Source organism: Oncorhynchus kisutch, linkage group LG16, assembly GCF_002021735.2.
Source record: "Oncorhynchus kisutch isolate 150728-3 linkage group LG16, Okis_V2, whole genome shotgun sequence".
NCBI classification, from domain to species: Eukaryota; Metazoa; Chordata; class Actinopteri; order Salmoniformes; family Salmonidae; genus Oncorhynchus; species Oncorhynchus kisutch.
Window position 1 is genome coordinate 21,721,256 of NC_034189.2, and position 22,063 is coordinate 21,743,318.

At 43.8% G+C, this 22,063-nt stretch overlaps 1 protein-coding gene across 1 annotated transcript; it reads right to left on the reverse strand.

Annotated features, from left to right (window-relative positions):
• Positions 1–1,467: 1,467 nt before the first annotated feature.
• LOC109906489 (active breakpoint cluster region-related protein-like) lies at positions 1,468–21,634 on the reverse strand. Its single transcript, XM_031792001.1, has 22 exons — positions 21,482–21,634; positions 20,531–20,640; positions 20,312–20,416; positions 16,222–16,494; positions 16,011–16,118; positions 15,818–15,872; positions 15,655–15,707; positions 15,387–15,524; positions 15,097–15,218; positions 14,806–14,962; positions 14,373–14,507; positions 14,079–14,154; positions 6,525–6,620; positions 6,321–6,392; positions 6,075–6,172; positions 5,531–5,641; positions 5,211–5,377; positions 3,436–3,575; positions 2,756–2,890; positions 2,533–2,638; positions 2,205–2,346; positions 1,468–1,693 (listed from the first exon to the last, which is right to left on the reverse strand). The coding sequence occupies exons 1-22, from the start codon at positions 21,531–21,533 to the stop codon at positions 1,586–1,588; spliced, it is 2,559 nt and encodes an 852-aa protein (XP_031647861.1). The 5' UTR covers positions 21,534–21,634; the 3' UTR covers positions 1,468–1,585.
• Between the last annotated feature and the right edge of the window lie 429 nt (positions 21,635–22,063).

Here is a 22,063-nt window from a genome sequence, read left to right on the forward strand (position 1 = left end):
CCTATCCTTAGCCCTGTCAAACCCAACCCTACCTATCCTTAGCCCTGTCAAACCCACCCCTACCTATCCTTAGCCCTGTCAAACCCACCCCTACCTATCCTTAGCCTTGTCCAACCCACCCATACCTATCCTTTACCCTGTCCAACCCACTCCTACCTATCCTTAGCCCTGTCAAACCACCCCTACCTATCCCTAGCCCTGTCAAACCCACCCCTACCTATCCTTAGCCTTGTCCAACCCACCCATACCTATCCTTTACCCTGTCCAACCCACTCCTACCTATCCTTAGCCCTGTCCAACCCACTCCTACCTATCCTTAGCCTTGTCCAACCCACCCATACCTATCCTTTACCCTGTCCAACCCACTCCTACCTATCCTTAGCCCTGTCCAACCCACTCCTACCTATCCTTAGCCCTGTCCAACCCACCCTTACCTATCCTTAGCCCTGTTCAACCCACTCCTACCTATCCTTAGCCCTGTCCAACCCCTCCTTACCTATCCTTCACCCTGTCCAACCCACTCCTACCTATCCTTAGCCCCGTCCAACCCACCCTTACCTATCCTTAGCCCTGTCCAACCCACCCTTACCTATCCTTAGCCCTGGTCGTCGTACATTTCACCTCCCTCCACCCTAGAGATACTATAGTCCAGTTTATCCTCTGAAACCTTTGGTCATGGATGTCTGTTTCCTCTCTATTATTCAGACACACAGCTCCACTCTGATGTATTTGTAGTCTGCAATGGGAACCTTATTTTGGCAGTCGCAGGGTTAGTGGGGACAGGTGATTTACGACACCGGGGGCCTTAGGGGAGGGCAAGGGTTCCGCGTTTCTTTGTTTCTAAGCGCGGTCTGGATGTTGTTATGGCAGGCACACACACACGCCATGTAGTGGGCTTCCCGGAACGTTCTGAGACTGTCGGAATGCGTGGTGGGAGTGGGAGAGAGTGAGAAGGGATCGGTAGGCCGGGGTAGGTGGGATTAGGGATCAAAAGGCAGCGGGAGGGGGGAGAGGTAACATTAGCCTACCCTGCCCAGGTGGTGCGGCACTGGGGTCTGAAAGGAGACCCCCAGCTGGGGTGGTTGCGGTTGTGGTGGTGATGTGTGTGTGTGTATGTGTGTGTGTGTGTGTGTGTGTGTGTGTGTGTGTGTGTGTGTGTGTGTGTGTGTGTGTGTGTGTGTGTGTGTGTGTGTGTGTGTGTGTGTGTGTGTGTGTGTGTGTGTGTGTGTGTGTGTGTGTGAACTCCTTCTAGTTGGGTTTGAACCGTAACTGATGGGATTTCAAGCCAGGGAGGTGACCCCCAACCTTTTTACAACATCTGCACTGTGTGACACACACACACACCAATCCCCCCCCCTGCCCCAAATCTACTGTCTCCTTACACCCTCCATGTGCACCCGCTGTTCGTTTCTCTACCTCCTAGGACTTAGTACCTCATCGAAAGTAAAGGACAAGTTGATCAGCCAAAAGCTTTACAAATAAATATATTTATTTATCTTTACAATGTCTATAGATTACATGTCCCCTCTCTCTCTTTTTCCTGAGTCTCTGTTGGCCAACAGTGATGTTTCCAGGAGTTTAAGGTTCATATGTTGGTGGTCTCATCTTCCTCAGTGGTCTCTGTGTCATGTGATATGCATGTCTGGGCTTCAGGCAGGTTGTCACACTGCAGATAGAAATACACAACCTGGACCTACACACACACACACACACACATACACACACACACACACACACACACACACACACACACACACACACACACACACACACACACACACACACACACACACACACACACACACGCACACACGCACACACACAAAGAGAGAGAGAGAGAAAGACTGATACACACATTACACACACTACTACACAAAGAGAAACATGTTTAAAACAACTACTCATGGTCCGTCAAATACTTGGAAAAAGCCTCCTTCCTTACTACCTTGAAGTAGTCACTGATTTGACATCAGGGACTTTTTAAAGTACAAATGATGTACATTTTTGTAGCGGTTGATACATTTTTCATAAGAGAAAATCAAGTCTGAAATTTCAAACTTCAGAACCCTTTTCAAACCTTAAATACACGATACGATTTAAATGTCCTGCACCAACATGTGAAGGCCTGTATCCTTCCTGTATGCTACTGTAAAAGCAATCGGCTATAATAATAGCATAAGCCTGATGAAGTAGCCATGACCAACCTGCACTTCCACCTCCTGAGAGATGTCCACTGTCGGGCTGCACTGTCCCAGAACAGCCACAGGGGGGCGCAGTAGACTGGGACCAAACACAGTGGCCAGGTTCATCAGAGGCATCTTGTTCACATGCTGTCTGTCTGACACTCTGGAGAACAAAAAATACGAATGAGAGAATGACGTCATTGGAAAAAATACAAATGCATATGGGTGAGAAGTACTTTGTTATAAAAGTGTCTGCTAAATGACTCAATGTAAATAGTAATAGAAATATATTAATATAGTAGCATGTTATTAGTAACATATAAGTAGTGTATTAGAGGTGTTGAGAGACCTTTTGAGGTGGTGGAGGAGGAACAGGAAGGTGTTTTGGTTGACGGAGGGACAGGACTGGAGCAGAGACAACATGGTCACACTCCTGGAGCTCAGGTCTGGAATGTCTGTTAGAGAGACACAACACAGACATGGATGGAGAAGAGGGAGTGTGTGTGTCTGCATGTGTGTGTGTGTATGTGTGCGTGCGTGCGTACATGCGTTTGTGTATGTATGTGACCTACCCAACGCCTTGGTGAAGCTCTGGAACAATTCTGTTGGTATGAGAGGTTCAGGGAGTTCTCTGAAGTAGAGCTTCAGTATACCTGAGACAGCATTCACATCTGCACACCTCAACCTGGACACTGCCTCACGCAGACCTGAGAGAGAGAGAGAGAGAGAGAGAGAGAGAGAGAGAGAGAGAGAGAGAGAGAGAGAGAGAGAGAGAGAGAGAGAGAGAGAGAGAGAGAGAAAGAGAAAGAGAAAGAGAAATAGAGAGAGGTGGATATATATAGATATATATAGACAGAGAAAGAAAGAGAGAGAGAGAGAGAGAGGGGGAGGGAGAAATGATATAGACAGAGAGAGAGAGAGAGAGAGAGAGAGGGGGAGGGAGAAATGATATAGACAGAGAGAGAGAGAGAGAGAGAGAGAGAGAGAGAGAGAGAGAGAGAGAGAGAGAGAGAGAGAGAGAGAGAGAGAGAGGGGGAGGGAGAAATTATATAGACAGAGGAAGAAAGGGAGGGAAAGTAAGCGAGAGAGCAAGATCAGCATGCATTTCATAATGATTCAACTCTGATAACTGCACTTCATACAACCGCAAACTCTGTTTAGCGCGCCCGGTCCCTATGGAAATGACTGCATTCCCTGGTTTAGTACACGCTGTCTTGAAGGTCTCAAGCCGTGGCATCATTTTAACACTCACTGGTGTTGAAAGCAGTCTTGAGGTTGGTGATGTCACTGGTTGCTGCTGATAGCCTATAGATGCCCACCTCCTCCAGTCCTCTCCGCTCCACCTCTTCCACACAGCAACGCACCACATGTGGCACCAGGACACCCTCTTGTCTGGGAGAGGACACACACAAGACACACACTCTGGTTTGTGTATGTACATACAGTAGTATATACACACATTATATGTCGTTGGCATCCTAGAAAAAAGTGTATTGGATGTTCACATGGTGTTTTCAAATGACTTTCATTTATCCTCGAGACATGAAACACTCCAAGCACACAGAGGGCAATGACTACTTAAAATTTTTGTAAATAGATCAAAACTGCATTTTTCCCCCCCAGGATCAGACTGTATATGGTATGTGGTTCCCTTTCACTAGTCTTTCTAGTCTTGCCACAGATCTGCTGATCCTATATTGCCTAATCCTGGGTATTTCTCAATATGGATACTACCGTGCTACACACTCTCATGCTCTGAGCGCATTCTCCTAGGACGTTCTCTTGAGTACGTTCTTGTGAGGACGAGAGTGTGGAGAACGCATAAAACATTACATTTGACAAGCACTGGCACTACCCCTACTGTATGACCCCACCATTCACTGAACTTTATTCCAGCCAGGACGATGCCAATAGAGACGAAACAAGATATGCACAAAGCAAATGTTTTACTTCATAATTATCAGCTAGCTATATGCAAATCGTAAAAATCTAGCTAGCCAGGTAGTTAAACAGGCAAAAAATAACCTGTAATTAATGTTATGCAAGATAGATTAGCATTTGTTTGCGGGGAGTAAGCATAAAAATTGCCAACTAGTTAGCCCTATCAATTTACCCATTCACTGAACCTTATTTCAGCCAGGACAATGGCAATAGAGGAAACAAGATATACACAAAGGAAACGTTTTACTTTACATAACTAATGTTTGCAGCTAGCTATTTGTGAATCGTAAACATTTACATAGCTAATAAGATAGTTTAAAAGGCAAAAATGACGTAAAACTAATGTTATGCAAGGTAGATGTCAATTCTTTGTGGGTAGCTAGCTAGCTAACAATTATTTGTGCCTATCTAGCTAGCTAACAGTAGTAGCTAGCCAGTTAGCTCTATTGACTTAATATGGGCTTGTGATCTATTCACCCTACAGTGGGTGTTGTAGAAAGGTAAACATGACAAAATTAACACAGCATGTATTTACGTGTCAATATTAAATATTGTAGTCAGGCAACATATGAGATGTGAATAGGCAACATTACATCCTGAAGTTGGAGTGTGTTTTTTCTCGCTTCAGCTCAAATAATAGCCGCCATTGATTTCAATAAATGTTACTTCATTCTTCCCATAGTTGCATCATATTTCTGGTCATCGATGCATGCTTCAAAATATGTACAAACGTAGTACGCATTTGAGAAGTGCCCTCCCTGCTCTGTTTTGCATACTCTTATCTGGACTCATACTCCGACCCTCCCGTGGTCCAATGTGTGTGCTCGAAGCACGATAGGATGCATTTTGAGGAACACCTCGTGTTCTGGTCTGTCAGAATGGTTTCTTTTCATTTCATTTCATAACCAAACAAGAGAGGGAAACAAAAGTAGATCCCACTGTGTCATTTACGATTATGCTACAAATAACTTAGTTAAGAGATGAGAAAAGGAGAGGAAGTCACTTTAGAGTACTGAAATGCACCCATTGCGCAAAAACCCCAGGTCCTTAATCCTCATTGGACTAGTGATGATCGACAGGACTCACTGTGCCACAGCTCCAATGGGCATGCAGAAGATGGACTGTTGCTGGGCAGGGGTCAGACAGGGTGGGTCTAGAGGGTGAGGGCAGTACTTTAGAGACATAGTCACCTCCACCTGGCCTAGAGAGAGGGTCTGTCTCCTCCATCGCTTCTGTAGGAGGCCTGGGTCCAGCTAGAACACATTCAGATGAACAGGTGACCACACAGGTGCACGCACACGCACGCACACACAGTATACACTTTTAAACAGATACAGGCACACACACCTTCTGAACATTGAAGAACACACACATCTAGACACAGATGCACAGATGCAGACACACACCTGTATAGAGGTCTTGCAAAGGACTCGGTCCTCACAGCTCTCTCCTTCCTCTGGCTGCAACACACACAGCACCCTGAGGTTCTGAGCCCCATCCACCTGGAAGGAGAACTCCTGAGGACCAACACAAGACACCGTTGAAGAGTAGTATTGATGACGTACGGGTAGAATGGATATGTTAGAAAGTTATTTTAAAAGACCAAATCAAGTAAAAAGCATCCTCACTGAAATACAACTGAAAAGCATCATCATAATGATGTACATCGTCATGCAATGCAGGACAATTACATGTAGTTTATTTAAGGTTTAAAAAGGGTACTGAAGTTTGGTACTAAAAAGGGTACTGACTTCATTTACCCTTACAAAAAATGTATCAACCCCTACAAAAATGTCCATTAATTATAATCCACATAATAATTCACATATCCTGATACTGCTGTGGCAAACTGGCTCAAATAAGATCCTACATCTGTAACAACAATGATGTATGATGATTCCCCCAATCAAAATGGCTGCCGGTAGAGCTAGCCTAGATATGGCATCTTACCTGGTCCCAGTGAGGGCTGAGGCTGCTGACAGAGGAGTGGGTCTGGGCCTGGCTCTCATAGAACTCAAAGCCATCCACCTCCACACACACATACACACCTAGGTGGGAGAGCAGTGAAAATGAAAACAGTGTGCGTCTGTTAAAGAACTCAATGGTTTGTGTTACAGTGGAGTCTGAGGGTAGAGTATTCTGTGTGCATATAGACACTGCGGTATAGATACTGAAGATACAGATGCAGACACTCACTGGCTGGCTGTTGTAGTCCACTGGCAGAGTGAACGGCTACACTAAGAGTCCCACATAGAGACTGTTCCTCACCTGAAAGAGAGGGAGAGGTGTGGGGGGAGTGAGCATTAGAAAAAGTGTAAGAAAGTAAAATAAAGTATGATAAAGAGAGATGAAATAAACAGAAGTGAGTGAGAGGAATCTGTGTGTGAAAGCAGGTCTCACCAGGCAGTATGCTGTGAAAGGGAGGCTGTTGGGTCATTCTCAGTTTGACACAGGAGCTGGTTAGGGTGAGCAGGTCTGGAGGAACCATTTCTCTGTCTGAGAAATAACACACCCACATCATACACCACTTGATGGACATACTGTTCAGCACAACAACATCTCATAGTTTCCCTTCGAAAGTTGACGTATTGTGGATGAGTTCCACATGGTTACAAGGTTAAAACAGAAGGGACTCAAAGGTTAACAGTTTAGGCATTCATTCTGAGTGGTTAAGGTTAGGGTTATGGTTTTCAGAAGGCTTAAAACAAAATAATTAAAAACGACACTGATCACCATCAAGTATCTACAAGTATTCTCGCAACTTGCTAGAGCATTGTGAAGTGCGGTGATGCAGTGGTCTGAGCAGTGATTTACATTTTTTGGGCGAGAGCCGAGGAAGGCATATAGTGCCTTCAGAAAGGATTCCAAATGTTTTTGTGTTACAGCCTGAATTTAAAATGGATTACATTTACACACAATACCCCATCATGTCAAAGTGAAATGTTGTTTTTAGAACATTTTTGAAATTAATAACAAATGTAAAGCTGAATTGTCTTGAGTCAATAAGCATTCAACCCATTTGTTATGGAAAGCCTAAATAAGTTCAGGAGTCAAAATGTGCTTAATAAATCATGTAATAAGTTGCAAGGACTCATTCTGTGTTCAATAATAGTGTAAAAAAAATCTAAAGCAGACGCTGAATATCCCTTTGAGCATGGTGAAGTTATTAATTAGGCTTTGGGTGGTGTATCTACACCCAGTCCCCACAAAGATACAGGCATCCTTACTAACTCAGTTGCCGGTGAGGAAGGAAACTGCTCAGGGATTTCACCATGAGGCCAGTTACATAGTTTAATGGTTGCAATATGAGAAAATGGAGGATGGATCAACAACGCTGTAGTTACTCCAGAATACTAACCAAAATGACAGAGTGAAAATAATACAAATACAGAATACAAATATGCCAAAACATGCATCCCAAAGGCACTTAAGTTAATGCTACAAAAAATGTGTCAAAGAAATGAACTTTTTGTCCTGAATACAAAGCATTATCTTTGGGGGGAAAAACGGAATACAGCTTAGTATAGGCAAATTCCTAGAGGAAAACTTGGTCCAGTCTTCTTTCCAATAGACACTGGGAGATTACATCATCTTTCAGGCTGATAACCTAAAATACAAGGTCAAATATACACTGGAGTTGCTTACCAAGATGACATGGAATGTTCTTGAGTGGCCTTGTTACAGTTTTGACTTAAATCGGCTTAAAAATCTATGGCAAGACTTGAAAATGACTCACAGTCGTAATCGCTGCCAAAAGTGTTGCTGACGTGTATTCTCTCAGGGGGGTGAATCCTTATCTAATTAATATACACTGAGTATACAAAACATTAAGGACACCTTCCTAATATTGAGTTGCACATAGGGCTGTTATGGTGACCGTATTACTATTAACTATGTGTTGTTGTATGTGTCGCACTGCTTTGCTTTATCTCGGCCAGGTCGCAATTGTAAACGAGAACTTATTCTCAACTAGCCTACCTGGTTAAATAAGGGTGAAAAATAAAATAAAATAACCGCCACACCAGCGTTCACGAGTCATAACCGCAGTCAAATTCCACGTGACAGTTTAGTCATGGTAACTAGGCTTCTCCAAGCTTTGATGCTGCTGATTAGTAGTCTACCACACGTGCTAACTGCCTGGTACTCAGCACTCTAATGTCCCTCTAATCACTCTGACATCAATGCAAATGTTTTTGAAAATCAAATCATACACGTCATGAAAGCCCATAAGCTCATGTTGCGCAACATTTCTATAGGATATGCAACTGCGTGAGAAAACAGATTGATGGCCTCTACTAAAAAGAGCAGGATCCCATCAGCTTTCTATAGGTTAGGCCTACTATATTTATTTATTTATCAACTTTCCTAATATTAAGCACATTGCTTCTCTTTACAACGGGAGTATAGCCCACCTGGCTGGCATGAAAATGAACCTTGGGCAAAAGCGTCCTCCATTTGCTATTTAAGTGCATAGATGACATGTATTTTTTTTTCCATGGCCATGTTCCAAGACAGTTGCATGATAATGGTCCATGCTATATAAAAACTAATTTCACACATATATTATTTAGTATATGTAAAGACAACATTAAATTAAGAACAGTCTGATGGATGGCAATATTATCTATCACTTGTGAATGATGCCCAGCGTGTGAAGTAACGCAAGAAACAGAGCATGCCTTTTTTTCAAATCATAGTCACACACTTCATGTAGCCTAGCCCATAGGCCTATATGTTTTGATAAGGTTTATATCACAACTAAGTGGCTAAATAACTTCTTAAAATGAAGGACATTAATCCGATTTACAACCGGTGTAGAGCCGGTTGTAACTGGTATACATAGGAGGAGCATGAGTTTGCGTAAAATGCACCTCTGTAATAAAGCATTACATGTATAATCACATTTGGGATCACTTTTGAGAAGAGTGTTTTCCGCTTATTGATTGCATTTTGGAACATTCGCGTTTATAGCCTACTGCCATGTGCACATTGCTGCGCTTCTAATGTGATGAACTTGCAGCCTTGTTTACGTGCTGCTGTGCGTTTGGTTGCTAACCTTACTTTGCTACCTGACAACTTTACATTTTTTACTTTTTAATTAACGTTTAGATTTTTGTTTTTTCCCTCACTCAACTTTTTTTCATTCAACTTTTTCACTCCGGGCGCTAGATCTGGATGTGGTTCAGGACCTCCAACAGCCGAAGCTAAGTAGTAACATTAACATGATGCCTTCTAATTGCAGTCGCTCTACTCATAATATACAGGAGAACGATCGCCTTATGGCGAGGATAGCTGTGCTGCAAGCCCAGCTTCAGACGCAATCGTTAGGCAAGGGGAATTTCAGTTTAGGAAAGGATGAAACAGCGTCTGTGCCACCAGTAAGTACAGATAGTAGTATAAATCCCCTCGCACGGTCCCCGCAGCCGGACAACTTTCTCATAGCTTCAGGAGGGAAATGCTGTAGGAATGCTCAACCGGTGTCGGTGTTGCTCATTCAGCCGACAGAAATGTTCAACAGGTTCTCCCCATTAAGCAGCGAGACGGAGTCAGAGGCCAAGCCTTCTCTGGTCTCTACTCCTCCCGTTACGGGGTCTGAGATGCCAAAGCCTCCCACCATTAGCTCTGACAAATTGAAAACCCTAGTCATTGGCGACTCCATTACACGCAGTATTAGACTTAAAACGAATCATCCAGTTATCATACACTGTTTACCAGGGGGCAGGGCTACCGGCGTTAAGGCTAATCTGAAGATGGTGCTGGCTAAAGCTAAAACTGGCGAGTATAGAGAGTATAGGGATATTGTTATCTACGTCGGCACCAACAATGTTAGGATGAAACAGTCAGAGGTCACCAAGCGTGTAAATCAGCTAGAAAAATGTGTCGGCATTGAGTAATTGTCTCTGGCCCCCTCCCAGTTAGGGGGACTGATGAGCTCTACAGCAGAGTCTCACAATGCAATCGCTGGTTGAAAACTGTTTTCTGCCCCTCCCAAAAGATAGAATTTGTAGATAATTGGCCCTCTTTCTGGGACTACTATATTCTGACGGACTCCATCCCAGCTGGAGGGGTGCTCTCATCTTATCTACGAACATAGACAAGGCTCTAACTCCCCTAGCTCCACAATGAAATGGGGTGCAGGCCAGGCTTAGTGGAGTCTGCCACTAGCACAGTCAGTGTAGTCAGCTCAGCTATCCCCATTGAGACCGTGTCTGTGCCTCGACCTAGGTTGGGCAAAACTAAACATGGCGGTGTTCGCCTTAGCAATCTCACTGGAATAAAGACCTCCTCCATTCCTGCCATTATTGAAAGAGATTGTTGATACCTTACATCTCAAAATAGGGCAAATTAATGTTAGATCCCTCACTTCCAAGGCAGTTATAGTCAATGAACTAATCACTGATCATAATCTTGATGTGATTGGCCTGACTGAAACATGGCTTAAGCCTGATGAATTTACTGTGTTAAAAGAGGCCTCACCTCTTGGTTACACTAGTGACCATATCCCCCGCGCATCCCGCAAAGGCGGAGGTGTTGCTAACATTTGCGATAGCAAATTTCAATTTACAAATAAAAACAATGTTTTCGTCTTTTGAGCTTCTAGTCATGAATTCTATACAACCTACTCAATCACTATTTATAGCTACTGTTTACAGGCCTCCTGGGCCATATACAGCGTTCCTCACGGACTTCCCTGAATTCCTATCGGACCTTGTAGTCATAGCAGATAATATTCAAATTTTTGGTGACTTTAATATTCACATGGAAAAGTCCACAGACCCACTCCAAAAGGCGTTCGGAGCCATCATCGACTCAATGGGTTTTGTCCAACATGTCTCCGGATCTACTCACTGCCACAGTCATATTCTGGACCTAGTTTTGTCCCGTGGAATAAATGTTGTGGAACATAATGTTTTTCCTCCTAATCCTGGACTATCGGACCACCATTTTATTACGTTTGCAATCACAACAAATAATCTGCTCTGACCCCAACCAAGGAGTATCGAAAGTCTTGCTATAAATTCTCAGACAACCCAAAGATTTCTTGATGCCCTTCCAGACTCCCTCTGCCTACCCAATGACGTTAGAGTTCAAAAATCAGTTAACCACCTAACTGAGGAACTCAATTTACCCCTAGATGCAGTTGCACCCCTAAAAACTAAAAACATTTGTCATAAGAAACTAGCTCCCTGGTATACAGAAAATACCCGAGCTCTAAAGCAAGCTTCCAGAAAATTGGATCGGAAATGGCGCCACACCAAACTGGAAGTCTTCCGACTAGCTTGGAAAGACAGTAACGTGCAGTATCGAAGAGCCCTCACTGCTGCTTGATCATCCTATTTTTCCAACTTAATTGAGGAAAATAAGAACAATCCAAAAATGTTTTTTTGATACTATCGCAAAGCTAACTAAAAAGCAGCATTTCCCAAGAGAGGATGGCTTTCACTTCAGCAGTAATAAATTCAGAAACGTCTTTGAGGAAAAGTTCATGATTATTAGAAAGCAAATTACAGACTCCTCTTATTCCTCCAAAACTCAGTTGTCCTGAGTCTGCACAACTCTGCCAGGACCTAGGCTCAAGGGAGACCGAGGCTGTGGTAGTCAGATGAAACCAAAATTGAACTTTTTGGCAACAATGCAAAACGTTATGTTTGGTGTAAAAGCAACACAGCTCATCACCCTGAACACATCATCCCCACTGTCAAACATGGTGGTGGCAGCATCATGGTTTGGGCCTGCTTTTCTTCAGCAGGGACAGGGAAGATGGTTAAAATTGATGGGAAGATGGATGGAGCCAAATACAGGACCATTCTGGAAGAAAACCTGATGGAGTCTGCAAAAGACCTGAGACTGGGACGGAGATTTGTCTTCCAACAAGACAATGATCCAAAACATAAAGCAAAATCTACAATGGCATGGTTCAAAAATAAACATATCCAGGTGTTAGAATGGCCAAGACAAAGTCCAGACCTGAATCCAATCGAGAATCTGTGGAAAGAACTGAAAACTGCTGTTCACAAATCCTCTCCATCCAACCTCACTGAGCTCGAGCTGTTTTGCAAGGAGGAATGGGAAAAAATGTCAGTCTCTCGATGTGCAAAACTGATAGAGACATACCCCAAGCGACTTACAGCTGTAATCGCAGCAAAAGGTGGCGCTACAAAGTATTAACTTAAGGGGGCTGAATAATTTTGCATGCCCAATTTTTCTGTTTTTGATTTGTTAAAAAAGTTTGAAATATCCAATAAATGTTGTTCCACTTCATGATTGTGTCCCACTTGTTGTTGATTCTTCACAAAAAAATACAGTTTTATATCTTTTTGTTTGAAGCCTGAAATGTGGCAAAAGGTCGCAAAGTTCAAGGGGGCCGAATACTTTCGCAAGGCACTGTATGTTTGGAATATTTATTTATTGCACAGAAGGACAAGTCTACCAATAGAATAGGTCATATTTTGCTTTGCTCTTCGCTAGGCCTACTCATCTTGTTAGCTGACGAAAAGTAGGCTAAATGTGGACAGTTCTTCTAACATCTTCAATATGCACCTCGGAATTCGATAAGATGGAGGCGCACAGTTTCCCTAATGTGTCTCTCTACAATTGCAGCCCACTTCTTGGCTGAGATGCCTGTAAGAAGGAACCGATCATGTGACGGGCATTAACTAATAAGAATTGAGATATCTGAGAGAGCCATGTGATTGAGAGGTGCTTCAGAGCACGGCAGACGGAAGAAGGGAATTATAATTATTATATTCAGCTCAAGGGCACAACGTCCACTTTGACCGCAAAAGACATGGATCTTTTAGGGGGAATTACTGCCACACAAGGGGGATGCCGCTGGGAAATTTGAGGCCTGGTGAGAATATTATCAAGAGCTTGTCAAATTGTGAATGAGAGACTGATGAAGTGTGTACAGCCTGCACAAAAAAAACAAGCAGAGCTCATGCCGTTCATACGAGTTTTCGCATCATGCAGCCTTAGAAGGTATTAAAAACCTAAACATATAGCGCAACGTTGGTATCGCAACTAAAGTTGCATAAATAACTCTAAATTATAGGAGGACCTGTTTCTCTGTTAACCGCTCATCACATTAATAGCCGAATGTGCCCACTTCCTTGGAAATAGTTTGGAGAAGAAATCCTTTCTATTTTATTCAGCTATGTTCAATTGTATTCTTCATACTATAAAATAATACAAAAATAATGCTACAGATTTCTAAGCAATTCTTGTCTGCTCAATGAACTAGTGTAGCCCACAGCCATTTGGCATAGCCGGATCAGGACCTAACATAAGGACAACTCTGAGTATCCTTTTCTGTTCTTCTCAAATAGACTACATTTTCTTCATATAATTTTTCTTTAGATCTGTCTAAATTAGATAATGGACTTATTATGATGTTGTAGGCTATATTAAATGTATAAATTGACTTTTTAAAATGTAAATGTTCTAAAAGTCTACATCAGTGGCTTGTAGGCTGTACATGGAAGCCAGATGTCAAAAGTGTTTATGTTAATTAATGGTAAATTACCGTGAGGCCGTCAGTTATTTGCTTGACAGTCACCGGCTGACAAAATCTCATGACCTCCACAGCCCTAGTTGCACCACCCTCTTTTGTCGTCAGAATGGCCTCAATTCGTCGGGGCATGGACTCTGCAAGGTGTCGAAAGCATTCCACAGGGATGCTGGCCCATGTTGACTCCAATGCTTCCCACAGTTGTGTCAAGTTGGCTGGATGTCCTTTGAGTAGTGGACCATTCGTGATACACATGGGAAACTGTTGAGTGTGAAAAACTCTGCAGCATTGCAGTTCTTGACACAAACCGGTGTGCCTGGCACCTACTACCATACCCGGTTCAAAGGCACTTAAATATTTCGTCTTGCCCATTAACCCTCTGAATGGCACACTCACTCGCTCATTCCCTTTCTCTCACACGTATATACACCCCCACCTTCACTCACTATCTCCGGTGAGTTTGTGGATGGCCTCTCTCCACTCCTCTAGTTCATACAGAGATGACATCACCAGAGTGTGGCTCTGAAAAAGAACACCCACATGCTTGTGAGAGTGTGTTTGTGTGTGTGTGTGTGTGTGTGTGTGACTGTGTGTGACTGTGTGTGTGTGACTGTGTGTGTGTGTGTGTGTGTGTGTGTGTGTGTGTTTGTGTGCGTGTGTGTGTGTGTGTGTGTGTGTGTGTGTGTGTGTGTGTGTGTGTGTGTGTGTGTGTGTGTGTGTGTGTGTGTGTGTGTGTGTGCCTTTCCGCTGGGGCTATGTAGTTCCAGCGGGAGGAGAGGAGAGTGTGTCAGAATCATCAGTTCAAGCTGCTCCATCTTCTTCCATCTGCTTCGCTCTATAGTACGAGCTGCCAAGCACTTCTGTGGGACAGGCTTCTGTAGGACACATACACACGCAAAGTTTAGTTTTCAAATCTGGTTACTTTAAAGAGGGTTAGTTCTATTGAATACTACACTCACTCACTCACTTGCTCGCACGCACACACGCACGCACGCACGCACGCACACACACACAGTCACACACACACAGTCACACACACACACACACACACACACACACACACACACACACACACACACACACACACACACACACACACACACACACACACACACACACACACACACACACACACATACACACACATTCACACACATACACGCGAACACTCACCATTGTCTGTCGCAGCTCGTGTCTAAGCAGGTACATCTTGGCTCTCGTGGCGTGTATGCGGTGGTGTGTGTCTGTGGTGAGCTCCATCTCTGGTCCCCAGTGGAGTTTTAGTCCAACCAGAGGCAGGTACCAACAGAACCTGTACTGGGGCTGCTTACTAGGAGAGAGGACACACACACACACACACACTCAAATGAACAGATGCATGCATGCTCAGTTGCAAACACAATCTAGGTGGTGACTCTTCATCAACTTAAATTACTGATCTACCATTCTGGACCTGTCACTCACCCTTGGGCACCACCCTTGAGTTTGGTGCACAGCAGCAGGTCAGTGTACAGGAAGAGATGGCGAAGGTTACGCCCCCCCTCACACACATCCACCACAAAGCCATCACGAATCAGCTGGCGCCGCTGTAACACACATATAGCAATGGTTATGATATGGTGTATGTGTGTGTGTGTGTGTGTGTGTGTGTGTGTGTGTGTGTGTGTGTGTGTGTGTGTGTGTGTGTGTGTGTGTGTGTGTGTGTGTGTGTGTGTGTGTGTGTGTGTGTGTGTGTGTGCATATGTCCCTCTCACCATGCCTCTGCTGAGGGTGACCTCTCGTTTGCACTGTGATCCCTCGTTGACCCCAGACAGGAAGCCCCGGGACAGTCTCAGAACCTCCTGCAGCATGGGGTGGTCACTATGCTGCTGGGGAGTGTGTTTCAACAGGTCCTATACAGGGGGGGGGGGGGGGGGGGACAACAACAAGAGTGCATGGTTACTTGGGAGTCAGTGGATAGGTGGGTAGGTGGAGAAATCAATGGATGAATGCCAGGCAGGATGAATGGGGTGGCACTCTTACATGCAGCACTAGGGTTGTCTTGGTGATTCTGTCCAGAGGCTTGTACAGGAGAGCTGGAGGGATATAGACAGACATCCAACACATAAACACACACGTGATTCATCTGTGGAGGTTGGAGTGACATACAGTGACTTTTTAAAAAGAGGTGAAACCTTCATCTTACCCTCAAAGGTGTATTTCGTTTTAGTTCTGTCTGATCCATTATGAGACATCATACTCTGAAAACAGTAGGAGAGAGATAGTGTGAGGAGGTTGCAATGTCGCAATACTTCGACTAGAGAGGTCCCTGATAATGCATGTGTTATTCAAGATAGAAAAGAGAGAGATGTTGAAATACACAAATCAATCTGTCTTACCTCGGCCAGTATCCTGAAGCGCTGGTCAGTCTGAGTACACCTCCTCACGATCTCAACAGCACTCTCATAGTTATCAATGAATCCACGATACACACCTAGCTGGCTCACCTGTATGTGAGAATGTAACTTATCTTAGCTAAGACAGTGGGACAATGGATGGATGGATGGATGGACGGACAGACGGACAGACAGAGCAGGAGCAGTAACTCACAATCTTTAGGAAGAGGTCTCCAACCATTAGCTGGTAGCCGCTTTGGCCTTGTTCTTTCTCCTCCCCCTGCTCCAATCCCAGCCCTGGCCCGGGCCCCTTGTCTGTCTCTGGGTGTGCTTGTGGCTCCAGGTGCCCCAGGCGGTCCCTCAGGCCAGTGTAGAAGTCTCGGTGCAGGTCTCTGAGCTCAGGCACCTGGTAGAACACAGTCTGGACCTGTTGGCTGGACAGAACCGGCTGAGACGTCCCTGCTGTGGCCTTTAGAGCCTTCATAGGCTGGGGGAGAAAGGAGGTGGGGGTAGGGAGAAGGGTGGGGAAGAGAGAGAGAGAGAGAGAGGAGAGAGAGAGAAAAAAGAGAGAGAGAGAGAGAGAGAGAAAAAAAAGAGAAAGAGAGAGGGGGGGGGGGGGGGGGGGGGGGAATGAGAGAGAGACCGAGGCAGACAGGCAGACAGACAGAGAGACAGACAGACAGACAGAGGGAGTGTAGGGGAGAGAAAACAAGATGAGAAAGAGGGAGGTGAGAAGAGTGTAGTAGAGACATTTAATCAAGCATTTTCACACATTTGTCAAAAGCATATTTGACATTCACTCTGAAAGCACACACAAACATACACTACATATTCTCTCTCACACACATTACCCATATTGTAGTTGGCCTAGTTTTGCTTTGTGTGTTAGTGTGGGTGCTATATGTGAGAGAGAATATGTAGTGTGTGTGGGTGTGTGTTTGTGTGTGCTGCGAGAATGGGTGAGTTCTACGCGTGTATACTAATTAGATGTGAAAATGTCCAACCTTACAACACAAATCCAAACGGTGTTTATTTCTCACATCTATTTGTGTTGCTTGTTGACACAAAAACAGAAGCATACAGTTTATAATAGATGGAGATGAAGGAGAAGAGAAATTAAGAGATTCAAAATGACTTGGTCACTTGTTATTGCAACATCACTTTCTGACACACTCACACATAATGCTGCCTAATGGTATAGCGGACTCTTTGGTCTAATTCTGCAAAAAAAAACTCACCCACTTCCCTCAGCGCTTGTTGACTATATACGAAGCAATATATGGAGCAAAATATCGTTCCAGAAGCTTAGGTGTAGCTATTACCATATTACTCCACATACGCTACCATATATAGTACACCTAATCCCTGTCAGGTTTGCAAGAGACGTGAACAGGTGGAGAGGGAAGGGAGCATGGTTTTCATAATGAAATCGAACCCTGGACAAAAGAGGGAAGCCATTCTTCTCTCAACAAAGAATTACAGAAGTGTTGTGGCTCCAGGAGGAAGCAATGTGCCACCAGACACGAGGTGATATAAAAAAGTGTGTTGTAATTGTTATTTTAAATAATACTGTATGGCACAACACTGTCAATTTCGTCAACAAAAACTGCAATAAAAATATTTGTCAAACACCTATTTTTCAGTAGACTGCAGAAATGTTTATATTTTTTTCAGTTCATTTTAGTTGATTAAAATGAGGTGAGGCAAAACATTTTCTGTGACAAAAATCGGACTACTAAAAGGACTGGACAAGAGTTTTGGAGAGATTGAGAGCTGTTCAGTGATAAGCACAATTCATATTTGCAGCACAGACGCACAGCGCAATTCTGTTCAGCTGTGGGAAGTACGCACCACACCAGGCACACACAGCCTACATCAGCTGGTGAGCTGCGGGGGAGCAAGCTATGAGAGTGTGCAGACAGGCTCCGTTCCTGCTCTGATTATACCAACCTGGTCTCAGAGCATTTCGTATTTTTTTGTACGTAAATCCGAGACATTCCATTTATTATGATATGTTACGTTTCATATGGTATGTAATTTGTGTATGTCAATCACCCATTTCATAATAATAATATAATATTATAATAATATGTCAGGAATTACAATTCTTATTATATGTTACGAATTTGAAAAATGTACAATTTGTTACAATATTGCAAAACATGTTATATGTTATGAATTTGCAAAATGTATGATATCTTACAAATTCTAGCAAGGTGGCTAATGTTAGCTATCTCACTAACGTTAGCTAGGCTAGGGGTCATGGTTAGGAGTTAGGGTTAAGGTTAGGGTTTATGTTAGTGTTAGGTGAAGGATTAGCTAAGTTCAAGAACTTTTAATGTTTCTTCAAGTGCAGTCGCATAAACCACCAAGAGCTATGATGAAACTGTCTCTCATGAGGACCGCCACAGGAAAGGAAGACCCAGAGTTACCTCTGCTGCAGAGGATAAGTTCATTAGAGTTACCAGTCTCAGAAATTGCAGCCCAAATAAATGCTTCACAGAGTTAACGTAACAGACACATCTCAACATCAGAGGAGACTGCATGAATCAGGCCTTCATGTTCGAATTGCAGCAAAGAAACCACTACTAAAGGACACCAGTAAGGAAGAGACTTGCTTGGGCCAAGAAACATGAACAATGGACATTAGACCAGTGGAAATCTGTCCTTTGGTCTGATGAGTCCAAATTTAGAATTTAAGGCACATTTAACCAGCATGGCTACCACAGCTTTCGCCATCCCATCTGGTTTGCGCTTAGTGAGACTATCATTTGTTTTTCAACAGGAAAATGACCCAATACACCTATTTGACCAGTGATGGAGTGCTGCATCAGATGACCTGGCCCCCACAATCACCCGACCTCAACCCAATTGAGATGGTTTGGGATGAGTTGGACCGCAGAGTGAAGGAAAAGCAACCAGCATATGTGGGAACTCCATCAAGAATGTTGGAAAAGCATTCCAGGTGTCGCTGGATGAGAGAATGCCAAGAGTGTGCAAAGCTGTCATCAAGGCAAAGGTTTCTACTTTGAAGAATCTCAAATATAAAATAGATTTAGATTTGTTGAACAATTTTTTGGGTTACTACATGATTCCATATGTTTCATTTCATAGTTATTCTACAATGTAGAAAATTGTAAAAATAAAGAAAAACCCTGGGTAGGTGATTAGGTTTGTCCAAACTTTTGACTGGTACTGTATGTAGACCGAATCAGGAATTTGGGCAGATCATTTTTATAAATAGTTTTATATATTAGTCATATTTCTGCTGTTGGGAAGAGAATAGGATGTTATGCATAAAAATATGTTGGTAGGACAAGGCTATGTATGTTTGTGCACATGGAAGTCAGTGATATATGTTTACTATAGGTTACAGTGGAGATTGCTGAGGGGAGGACGGCTGATAAAATGCCTGGAACTTTCACGTTCTGACCTTAGTTCCTTTGTTTTGTCTTTGTTTTAGTATGGTCAGGGCGTGAGTTGGGGTGGGCAGTCTATGTTTGGTTTTCTATGTTGGTTTTTGTGTTCGGCCTAGTATGGTTCTCAATCAGAGGCAGGTGTCGTTAGTTGTCTCTGACTCTGTCTCCTTTTTCCACCTGGGTTTCGTGGGTGTTTATTTCCTGTTTAGTGTTTGTCATTCACCTTACGGGACTGTTCGATTGTTGTTTATTGGTTTTGTTCAGTGTTCATTTTTCTTCATTAAATTATGGACTCTTACCACGCTGCGTTTTGGTCCTCCGATCCTTCTCGCTACTCCTCCTCAGAAGAGGAGGAAGAGATCCCTTACAGGAACGGAGATAATGGAATGGCATCAAAAACGTGGATGCCATATGTATGTATTTGATAGCATTCCACTGATTTCGCTCCAGCCATTACCATGAGACTGTCCTCCCCAATTAAGGTGCCACCAACCTCCTGTGATAGGTTAATGTGGCAATACAAATGTGAAGTGACTCAAATTTGACAAAAATTAAAGGGCATTTAGTTTACTAAAATGGTCCAGTGTTTTTGTAATTTTGACAATAAGTAGACTAAATCATTACTTAAATGGCCAAAATGGGATGAAGACTTAATTATATTTTAGTCAAAATTACTAAGACGAGTCAACATAAAAAAAGAGTGCCAAAATGTAAACTGTGGCACAATTCATAACCACATGCACTTTCACTTAAAATACACGTACAACCACTTAGACTACAAACACACCAAACATACAAACTAGTAAACACACCAAAGCCCCATGAGCCCTGAGCAGTGTGTGTGTTAGAGAGAGACTTAGAGATGTCAGTGTGTGTGTGAGTTACCATCAGCAGTGTCTCCAGCTCGTTGAGGTAGATCCTCTCACTGTCCAGGATAGTTCTCAGCACCATGTGCCTCCTATCCAGCATCTCTACAGGGGTACGCAGGACCTGAGAGAGAAAACACTCTGCTGTAAGTGTGTGTGAGTGTGTACATTTATAAGAGAAGAAGACTATTTGGGTTTGGCAGATAGGAGACGAAGGCGCCGTAGTGCACAGACTCACGGGGGTGTCGGGCAGGTCCATGCTGTCTGTCTGGTGGGGGGAGAACAAATCCTCCTCTGGGAACACATCCTCCTGCAGTGGATCAGGACTTGGCTCACCTACAGCCTCCACTAAGATACAGTACAAACACACACATCATTTACATAGAAAGATAACATTCATACACACACACATGGACAGACAGACAGACAGACAGACAGACAGACAGACAGACAGACAGACAGACAGACAGACAGACAGACAGACAGACAGACAGACAGACAGACAGACAGAGGCATGCACACACACATGGACAGACAGACAGACAGAGACATGCACACACACATGGACAGACAGACAGACAGACAGACAGACAGACAGACAGACAGACAGACAGACAGACAGACAGACAGACAGACAGACAGACAGACAGACAGACAGACAGACAGACAGACAGACAGACAGACAGACAGACAGACAGACAGACAGACAGACAGACAGACAGACAGACAGACAGACAGACAGACAGACAGACAGAGGCATGCACACACACATGGACAGACAGACAGACAGACAGACAGACAGACAGACAGACAGACAGACAGACAGACAGACAGACAGACAGACAGACAGACAGACAGACAGACAGACAGACAGACAGACAGACAGACAGACAGACAGAGGCATGCACACACACATGGACAGACAGACAGACAGACAGACAGACAGACAGACAGACAGAGGCATGCACACACACATGGACAGACAGACAGACAGACAGACAGACAGACAGACAGACAGACAGACAGACAGACAGACAGACAGACAGACAGACAGACAGACAGACAGACAGACAGACAGACAGACAGACAGACAGACAGACAGACAGACAGACAGACAGACAGACAGACAGACAGACAGACAGACAGACAGAGGCATGCACACACACACAAAACACATAAATGTACTTGCCTGGAATATGCTGTGACTCAAGGTAGGCAGCTGCCTCCATGAAGACCTCCATAGCTCTAATGTCCTATCTGCAACACTCTGGGCTAAGTGACTGTGAGACTGTCTCGAGAGGAGTAAGTGAGAACACGCTCTGCAGTCGTTAAACTTCCTGTTTCGGTGATGAAGATAAAAAAAATATACGTGTGTGGACATTCTGAGTGACTCATTTGAAAATAAAATCTGCATTATCCGACATCCAATAGCCTAATTTGCCTAGTTAAAGAACTAAATTACCTTGGGATCTGGTTCTATAGGCTGTTCTCAGATAAGGGTGGCAGGTAGCCTGGCAGTTGAGATAAGTTGGGTCAGTAACCTAAAGGGTTGCTGGTTCAAATCACGGACTAGGTGAAAAATCTGTTGATGTACCCTTGAGCAAGGCACTTTGCCCAAGTCGCTCTGGATAAGAGGGTCTGCTAAATGACTAAGATGTAAATTATTTAACCTTTACACAGGATGAGAGCAGTGAGCTCAACTCTGCTTGACATCTCAGCTCACCCTGATGGTTAGCCATAATCCCGACTGCAGCACCTTGGACAGCGCACA